General features: G+C 38.8%; 2 protein-coding genes across 2 annotated transcripts in view; both read left to right on the forward strand.

The window, feature by feature from the left end:
• Positions 1–2,126: 2,126 nt before the first annotated feature.
• Positions 2,127–5,608, forward strand: akirin2 (akirin 2). Its single transcript, XM_031861563.1, has 5 exons — positions 2,127–2,627; positions 2,993–3,130; positions 3,727–3,876; positions 3,965–4,036; positions 4,986–5,608. The coding sequence occupies exons 1-5, from the start codon at positions 2,456–2,458 to the stop codon at positions 4,994–4,996; spliced, it is 543 nt and encodes a 180-aa protein (XP_031717423.1). The 5' UTR covers positions 2,127–2,455; the 3' UTR covers positions 4,997–5,608.
• Positions 5,609–6,479: 871 nt separating this feature from the next.
• rars2 (arginyl-tRNA synthetase 2, mitochondrial) overlaps positions 6,480–9,474 on the forward strand; it is a 14,590-nt gene continuing 11,595 nt past the window's right edge. Inside the window, exons 1-10 of the mRNA XM_031861415.1 lie at positions 6,480–6,595; positions 6,773–6,846; positions 6,950–7,052; positions 7,433–7,516; positions 7,607–7,707; positions 7,801–7,856; positions 8,053–8,136; positions 8,243–8,319; positions 8,411–8,569; positions 8,689–8,850. Of these exons, the coding sequence (XP_031717275.1) occupies positions 6,560–6,595; positions 6,773–6,846; positions 6,950–7,052; positions 7,433–7,516; positions 7,607–7,707; positions 7,801–7,856; positions 8,053–8,136; positions 8,243–8,319; positions 8,411–8,569; positions 8,689–8,850 (936 nt within the window). The 5' untranslated portion in view covers positions 6,480–6,559. The remainder of the gene's footprint in view (positions 6,596–6,772; positions 6,847–6,949; positions 7,053–7,432; positions 7,517–7,606; positions 7,708–7,800; positions 7,857–8,052; positions 8,137–8,242; positions 8,320–8,410; positions 8,570–8,688; positions 8,851–9,474) is intronic.

Here is a 9,474-nt window from a genome sequence, read left to right on the forward strand (position 1 = left end):
GGGCATCATTTCGGAAAATAAAAGCAACCCATGCACAGGCCTAGTGAAGTACTTATGGCGTAACACTTAATAAAAATATGTCTGCTGTTAATTTTACTTATCTTAACAAAGAAACAAGGGTCTTTTCAATAGCTGGTAACTTGGATGGAAATGTGTGTGTATGGTATACATTGTGTGGAGACTCGACAACTGACCTTACAAAAGAATCTGATAAGATGTGAGTTTTCTAATTGATGATGTAGAACTTTTAATCTAGAAATCTCACAGCACAATTGTTCTGTAGACATGTATCTTGGTGTAAAGTTATCCAGACCGCTGTTTATCAGTATGCTTTGCTGCCTCTTGTATTATTGAGTATTGAAGATCAAAATGTCAACTGTCAAGTGGCTTCTGTACAGTGGTGGCATAACGAGGAATCTATGACTTAAAAAAAACACAATCAGTCAAGTGTATTTAGTGTTGCTGTTTTCAAACGTTTGAATAAAGTTGCAACTGGTTGTCATTTTGCTTGTAGTTATTTGATTGGGTATTTGATGGTGGGAAATAGGAGGTTGCAGCAAATGTCGCTGAGTTCATCCAACAATCACTGATTGAAGAGGAACAGACTGAGAGGAAGTCAAGCCTTGGACCGACAGCAAGCTAAAGGCATCAGTGATGTTTCAGTGCCCCCTTCTGGAAAATTTGTCATTGCCAATAGAGGCAGCCTTTCCCCAGGAAAGTCGAATAACTGTTGTTACTTCTTGTAACCGCAGTATTGACAAATTGCAAAAGAAGAGCTCCCACAGCATCCTCTGACACCAACATCTGCTCTGCCCTTTTCATCTATTGGCTCACAGGGAATAGGGAAATTACAACATATATATTATTTATACAACATTTATTTACCAAATACTCCAATCTGCAAAAAGCCATGAGGCGGGTTTACTCTACATGTGTGAAAGTCTCAATAAGATCTTTTCTTGACGTTTTATATACCAAACAAATAACTGAGAGAACAGGTGACAGATTAATTGATAATGAAAATAATCTTTTGTTGCAGTCCTATAGATGGGACCAAGCTGCAGCAGTCTTCAATGGCGTATAACACCATTACTTAAATTAAGAGTTCATATAATATATTGCCATATTTTTCATATTCTTCATATTGTCCACTGGAAACTTTACAGCTTGACAGTGCCAAATTAATGACACAAAAAGTAAAGTTTAGTGAAGTCCTATATTATAATAGATATCAAATGTTATGCCTTTTTGGCTGCAGAACAAGTGTTGAAATACCACACATCCTCCTTCATTTTGTACAGTTCCAATATGTTTGTGTATAAGGGTGGTTGAGGAAGTGGTAATGATAGAAGGGAAATGTCTCAAACATTTGGTTGTGTGAGTGCAAGGGGTGGGGTGGTGTTTCAAATTAAAATGTACAAGCCAGACAGGGAGTTTTGCAGCCAGAGTCAGCTTTGAAAAGTCCAAGTGCATTAGGCTACCACTAGGATACTATTAGGACAAGTCATTATTCATCATACTAAATCATACCCCACTGCAAAAATATTTATCTTTTGTAAAACTTAATTCATTCTATCCTGATCCACAGACAATTAGTTGGCTACTAATTTTACATTTTCATTTTTTATTTCAAATGTTTTCATTCTGAGGCAGCATTATTATTATTATTTCTTCTGAAACAGAAATTTGCTCTTAATTCAAGACCATGGGTTCACATTTAATATTTGATCTCTACTAATAAATACTTCTGAGGAATTAAATATCTACACATAATTCTTCTTCTTTGTAGGTGTATTTTAATCCTTAAATCCTCATATTAAGTAATTTTGTTTACATTTGAATGCTCATATAGTGTGATAGAGTAATTTCTAAACTGTTAGGAATAAATAAAGTTTTTTGAACGTCAACAAATGCCTTTCCTGTTTTTATTTAAACGTTTTAAGTGAAACTGAAAGTCTGACGTGGTTTTTCTGAGCAAACGACACATTTGAAAAAAAGGACAATTTCAACGTCTTCGGGAAATGTAGTATTTAAGTTAATAAAACAATGGACCTGATAGGGCACAAAAACTACAAGTACCAGTGTATGCAATTTATTTGCGCATGCGCACACCCGATGAATTCGGACGGAACAAGGTAAACTATTCTGAGCCGTTTATGGGTGCAACTCGGTACAAGTCCTGCTAAATCTGCAATCATCCGATAGTATAGAACGTTTACTGGAGAATATTCAACCCAGATCATCTTAAAATATATCTGGTAACGTAATCTGTATGAGATTTATCAGCAGAAGGCAACAAGAGACGAAAATAGTGCGAATTTATCTGCTGACCGGAATCGCTTCTGCCGTTTGACCTAGCTAACGCTAGCGGCACAGATCGGGGCCCAGGTTAGCAACAGATAACAAGGGATTTTAGCCTTTCTGTCTTAGTTTGTTTTACACACAACTCAGCGTGATGGCTTGTGGGGCTACCCTGAAAAGGACTATGGACTTCGATCCACTAATGAGCCAGGCTTCACCCAAAAGAAGGAGATGCGCCCCGATCGCGTCTCCAGTCTCTTCGCCACAGAAATATTTGCGAATGGAGCCCTCTCCGTTCGGGGAAGTGTCGTCCAGACTCACCACAGGTAAACATTTAAACCTACATTTTTATATTTCAATGATATCTAAATTCAGTATGTTAAAACCAGGATTCATTGGACACTGAACAAAGTTAGCATCCCCCTTTAGCATGTCTGGTAATAGCAGGTAAACTTAAGGTTTGTGATGATGGTGAGTAATTTAACAGATGATGCACACTGATGTGGAGAATGATTTACAACGTCTCCTAAAATGACTAAAGTCATGCTGTACCTCAATATATCAGCAAGGCCACGTGGAGGTATCAAAGGTGTGCATTCCGCAGCGGCTTTGTGCCCACACAATTGAAGCCCCCCTGTGCAAAGATGCCTCTTTATATAATGGCGCAAATGTTTTTTCTTCCCGTTTTCAGAGGAAATTTTACACAACATCAAACAGGAGTATAAGCGGCTGCAGAAACGGCGACACCTGGACAGCAGTGCTTTCCAGCAGGCGGACAGCTGCTGTCCTCTGGACCTGCAGAACGCTCACAGTGGACCCGCCCTACCAGGTAGCTACCATCTTTATGAGGATATTGATCAGTTTTCTTCAAATGCATCTATTATACACCAATCATTTTACTGATCAGCTCGAACATCAGTTTATCAAGATCTGGTTGGTTTAGTTCCTGGTTATGATGACAACATTTATGCTATTAGCTGAACAATGCACATGGTTACATGCCTTCTTCATAGCCATGTTCTCCCGGAGGGTAATTTGATTTGGCACACCCAGTTACTCTTGACTAACATATCCATCCTCTTTGGCGTCAACAAGTTAGGATGTTTTACTTTTGATTTGCCAACAATCATGGGAAATCCCATATCCTTCAACAACTCAAGAGTGAAAATAGTAGCGATGGAAAGCCCCTTATCCTTTCACTTTTTAACAACCTCCCTCTGTGGGAAAAGTCAAATGGACCGATGCTCCACTGGGCAGTGTACATCAGGTATTGCAGATTAATGAGGAGCATAACTATGTTGCCGTACCTGCTTGGCATTATAACTGGACAATTTGTGTGTACTGTCTATAGTATGTCGCAGTGTTGTTACTGTGTTAAATGTCATGTGTCTAGTATACATTGTATGATCTTAACTCTCCGAACAGGGACGTCTTCCGGTGCCTCATCTCCCACCAGAAAGGAGCAGCCTTTATTTTCCCTCAGACAGGTCGGGATGATTTGTGAAAGACTGCTGAAAGAGCGAGAGGACAAAATCCGTGAGGAGTACGATGAGATACTGACTACAAAGCTTGCAGGTATGGCTATTATTATTTAAAGGTATAGAAAACTATCTGTAGAGATTAATCCATACCGTGTGCCAATGAATGTTTACTCTTCCAACAGAGCAATATGATGCGTTTGTCAAGTTCACCCATGATCAACTGATGCGAAGGTTCGGAGAGCAGCCGGCCAGCTGTGAGTATATTTATTATTTTAAAATCACGCTTGTAGCTCATTAATGGGTCTCTACGAAATTTGCCTCTGCAGTTTTCTTAATCAGACACTAGGAACATTTACAAATCATTATTAACAATGTGTCATAAACTGTGGATGACTGAAAAGACAAAACGTTTAAGTAGGTCTGAGCAATGTATTGACATTAAACCGATATCCTGATATGAAACTGGATATCGTCTTAGCTTTTGGATATCGTTGTATGGCACAAGTCTTTTTCTGGTTTTAATGGCTGCATTACAGTGAAGTGATGTAATTTTGGAATCCACCGGACTGTTTCCAGCTGTTCTATTATTTGCCTTTTCACACGTTGTCATTAAAGCTACATTACTGATGATTATGAATCAAAGAATCCCATTGTGGAGATACTTTGTGATAGCATCAATAGTCAACCCTACAAAATCGTGAATCTGGATCAAGCTATTTGTTTCAAAATATATTAACATTTGATTTTCTCCATATCGCCCATTTTAGGAATAGAGTTGGGTGTTTTTAATTGCTGGTTTGGAGTTGGAAGCCAAATTTGTAAAAACTGGACATTTGTTAAACATTGATTCCTGAAAGCAAAGTTTGGTCCAGCTGTTCTTCTGTCTACATCAGCTGTTACACAAGACTCATGAGTCAGTCACTGCAAGTGTTTACATTTTGCACAGCAGATGGTATCTTGCTGTCAAAGTCGTGGCTTAGCGTCACAATTAACAGTAGGGGTACAGCCGAATGTAATAGTGCTGGGGGAGTGACTTGACTCTCTCAATGAAACAGTAATTTCTGCTTTGTGCTGTAAAGAATGCTGCGTTTTCAATAGCGTACACTCACAAGTCACAGTGCTTAGCTCTCTTCTGATATGATATGAAATGTTCTAATATTGAAGCGTCCTCATTTGTCCTTTTGTCTTATTTGTCCTCCACAGATGTTTCCTGAGTGTCGGCGTCTGATATCGAGGAATGCAATTTTCTGCAGGCTACTCCAGGGACTCGGCCTGGTTGGACTTTTCTCCTAGCTGTGCCATATCGCCTCTATGTGGACTCCGTTTGTGGTATCCACATTTGCTGTGTCTACCAGAGTTAGGAGGGCTTCCTGCTGCCAACTTGTTTAAGGACTCTCTGCGACTCTACCAGTGGCCTCTTAACTGCCTCTTAACCATATTTATTTGGCTTTGTTCTGATGCCTTCGTAAAAGGCTGACTGCCACCACACACTTGGCCTTTTTGATTTGATTTCTTTTGTTAAATTTTGTTATTTCACAGAGAGGATGTTAGTTGTGCAGCTTCTCTGTATGTACATTTTGAAAAAGGGATTGAACATTGACGAGTGGATAAACCAAGACCGCCTTTAGACTGGGCTCCAGGAACAGATATCTTGGCTTTTTCAGCATTGTTTTTAAACTGTACTGGCAATTACTGTTATTACATTTGTATACACTGTATTTTTTTGCGTGACTTTTGTTTATTGTACCAAAATTTCTTGATTTTATTTGCTGTAGGTATAAAGGGGCTTTGATTCAAGAAAAGTAAATAAAGTGTTTACACAAGTATTTGGGCTTGTCTTAGTTTTTCTATTTATGACTGTAAGAAGGGATCAGACTAATCGTATAAACTTTGATGTTTTCTACATGGTTCCTCCACCATACTGTTATGAATTTTGTTTGTCTTATCTTAAATGTCCGAAAAACGGAAGTCTCTTTCCACCAACTGTCCCTGTTACATAGAATAAGTTCCAGACACTCCGGTCAATTATCACTGGGACCATTTCTTCTGTAGAGAATTGTAACTATGAATTAGCCTGAAGTGTGTCAATGATTGGAAATCTTACATTTTTTAGGAATAAAAACAATTTAAAGTAGCTGACCTGACAATAGGTGGGCTTTTAGAGTATAAGCTGATGGGGAAACGAGTGTTACTCCAATAACGGGGCAGGATTGGTTGTTTCAGTTTCAAGCATTTGGTTTTATTTGAAAATTTAGGAGCTAAACTTTTGACACCACCTACAAGAGAAAGTATCTTCTTAAACAGGAGGTGGAAGCTAGAAGTCTTTGAAAAGTATAAAAAGCACTCTGCTAAAAATTGCATTAATGATGAACAGGATACAACTTACAATGCGTACAATTTACGCCAAATTGCAGCAATCCTCACCCAACAGTCTTGATGAATTTAAACTGAGTTTTTAAACCCCGAATAATTCATAACAAGGTTGCTTTTCAGACTTTAACTTTGACCGTAACTTATTTCGTCATGAATTGTAATGTTATAGGACAATATTTAAGGTATGAAACCGAAATTAAGCGACCGAATAGGCGATATTCACCGTCGGGAGCAACGGAGAATATAATCAAACGAACCCATTCTGTCAGCGTACGAAGCCTGTGATTGGACGAGCCTACCGGAAGTAGTGTGGCTAAGGCGGAAGTAAAGAAGCTATGTGAATGGATCACACAAATTTTGCAACACGTTTATAAATATTGTGTTGTTTTTAACGTTTAACGAACATGGCTTGTTTCTTCAGAAGAACAATAGCAGCAAAGGTAACGAAGCAGGAAGATTACACTGTATGCTAATGCTAATTTAGCAGCATGCCTTGACCCTGGAGCAAGTAAAAACAGAGGATTGCAAGACTGTCTGTTGATCCTTGCATATGCTCTACAAACTCATCACATGCTATTTATTTAAATGTTATACCTCTTCGTGTGTCTCGTGTGTAGCTGGGTCGCACGCTGCAGCAGTCTGAGGATGCCTTCATACCAGCTCTGTCAGCAGTTCCAGTTTTTAAGAAACAGTTAAGTTCGTTTAACTAACTCCATTAATCCTCTGGTGTGCAAGAATGAGACTAAGTCATCTGCTCTATGTGTGTTAAAGCTCCCTGAACGTGTTCTCCTCAGGCAGACTGCTGATTTCAAACTATCAATCAGCCCATTACGGATCAGAGGGATTTTACCATCCAGTGGTGACATACAGCTGCAGACTGAAGGCTTGGCCTCTCGGGTAAGATTCATCTTGGAGGAAGCATGGGTGAAGGATAAAACTTGTTTTGACACTATGCTGTTTTAAGCTCACAAATAGACTGCAATTCATTATGCTATAAATAGAAGACATGCAAGTGGATGAGGACAAAGGTTTGTTTGGTGCCAAGGCAAAGAAGCAATAAATTAAGTGTCATCTCTCATAACATAAGATGCGTTTGAAACGTGTAATATAAAGTTTTCCTTGCTCTTTCACCTGGAACCAAAATCACAAAGTTAACTGAATATTTCCTACTTCATGTTTGTAGATGCACTCTAAGTCTATTCTGCTTGATATAATCCAGAACTTAAAAAAAACAAAAGGGCTTTTATCATCCTTAAAATCTCCTCTGTATTTGTCAGTTGGAGCAGGACAGTGTGGTGGAGGACATATCTGCTGGGCGTGGAATGATCAACTTTAAAGTGAATCGCAAACTTCTTGTCCAGGTTTGTCAATTTTCTTTTCCGCGCTGGTGAAAACGGTCGTCCTGTCTGCTTCTGTTGTGATTATAATCCGTTTGAATCCCTCTGGTTTAGAAAATGTTGGAGCCGTTTGGAAAGGACGAGGATGAGAAGTTTGTGTTAAATAGTGAACTTTTCAATACTCTCAAGAGAGGAACAACATTAGTTGAGTACAGGTATGTTAGTGTTTGTATATCTTCCTTCAGTACATGCAACGTCTTCACTTGTAGATTGCCGTCAGTCAGAATGAATGAGTTTTTATGTTGCAGCTCTCCAAATATAGCCAAAAAATTCCATGCTGGACACTTAAGATCCACAGTTATTGGTGAGTTTTGGATTAAATTTGATTTGTTCAGTAACTAAAACCAGAATAGTGATGAAGATTAATATGCAAGTGAGTTGTATTGTGAAATGACAAGAAATAGAAGTATAGAATTGCCAAAAAAATGTGTTTTGAAATAGTATTTTACCCACAAGAGAGTAGTGAAGTTCAAAAAATAAAATAATGTCTCCATCTCCAGGTAACTTTATTGCTAACCTAAAGCAGTGCCTTGGAAATGACGTTATTCGAATGAACTACCTCGGAGACTGGGGTATGCAGTTTGGTGAGTAAATAATGTGCAACATATTCAACATGTGTCCTCTGGGGTCATACATGCTTCTCTTTGAGTGAATTTTATTGACAAAACTGTTTTCCATCTTTGATTTCAGGTCTGCTGGGAGCTGGGTTTAGTAAATTCGGATGTCAGGAGAAGCTGAAACAGAATCCCTTACAGCATTTGTTTGAGGTGACTTTGCATGGCCGGATGAAGACACACAGATCCTTTACCAAAGAGACATGTTAAATGAGTGTGTGTGTTCGTTGCTTTTGTCTTGCAGGTCTATGTTCAAGTAAACAAGGAGGCAGAGCACAATGAGGATATGATGCAGGCTGCCAGAGACTTCTTTAGACAGCTGGAACAGCATGAGAGCGAGGCCGTGTCCTTATGGCAACAGTTCAGAGAGATCACAGTGGATGAGTATCAACATGTTTACAAGGTACGACTAGCTGCACTGAATAACAAGCATCACCAACCGACACCACAGTCCCAAAAACCGAAACTTAAAATAAATATAATCAACCGTAAGATTTGACATTCGTTTTTGAATCTTTCCAGCGGTTAGGGGTCCACTTTGATATTTACTCCGGGGAGTCCTTTCACCACCATCAAGCCCAGGAGGTGGTGCAGCAGCTTCACAGTCGAGGCCTGTTGAAAACCTCTGAGTATGTGACTGTGTGTGATGGCATTCAATCAGTAGCTGGCATGACACACTCTAAAGTAAAATAGATCAAATGATCGGGTGGCTCACCTGAGCTTATAACCCCTACGACAACCACAGACGCAAAGGTGTTTCTAAAATACATGACCGATCCTAGCTTTAATGAGTCATGCTCAGTTGGTTGTCACTGATTTTGTATGTGTAGGGTGTTGAACGTTTTGGCAGATGTATTTATTTTGAAACAGGGATTTTAGCTGTTCCGGATGCTTTTAGATTGTGAAATTATAACTTGAGTTGGAAGCTGATTTCATCTTATCTCAGAAATATCCTTATTGGAATGTGTGTTCCAGGAAGTTCAGAAACATTCTTCATTACTCAGTTTGTCCACCAGAGAGCACCGGTTTATTTTTACCCTGTAACGGCTCAGTACATTATCTTTAGATTAGATTAGAATCAACTCAATCGTCACTCTGAGACAACGAAATGCAGCATCTGTCATATACTTCAAATACTACTTAATTAATATTATTAGCATCTCATCAGACAAGGTGGAGACAGATTTCAGTCATTTTTAATACCTGTGATTTCCTTTTGTATAATTTTTCATGTGTAACAATAATTAAATGAATGCTCTTTCATTGTAGTAATCATTGAGATATATATATATATATATATATATATAT

The sequence above is a fragment of the Anarrhichthys ocellatus genome, unplaced genomic scaffold, assembly GCF_004355925.1.
Source record: "Anarrhichthys ocellatus isolate YVR2014 unplaced genomic scaffold, GSC_Weel_1.0 scaffold25, whole genome shotgun sequence".
Lineage (NCBI taxonomy): Eukaryota > Metazoa > Chordata > Actinopteri > Perciformes > Anarhichadidae > Anarrhichthys > Anarrhichthys ocellatus.

Coding starts and splice junctions, on each gene's coding strand:
- akirin2 (XM_031861563.1), top strand. CDS start 2,456: ATGGCTTGTGGGGCTACCCTGAAAAGGACTATGGACTTCGATCCACTA. Junction 3,131..3,726: donor CAGTGGACCCGCCCTACCAG/GTAGCTACCATC, acceptor CTCTCCGAACAG/GGACGTCTTCCGGTGCCTCA. Junction 3,877..3,964: donor ACTGACTACAAAGCTTGCAG/GTATGGCTATTA, acceptor CTCTTCCAACAG/AGCAATATGATGCGTTTGTC.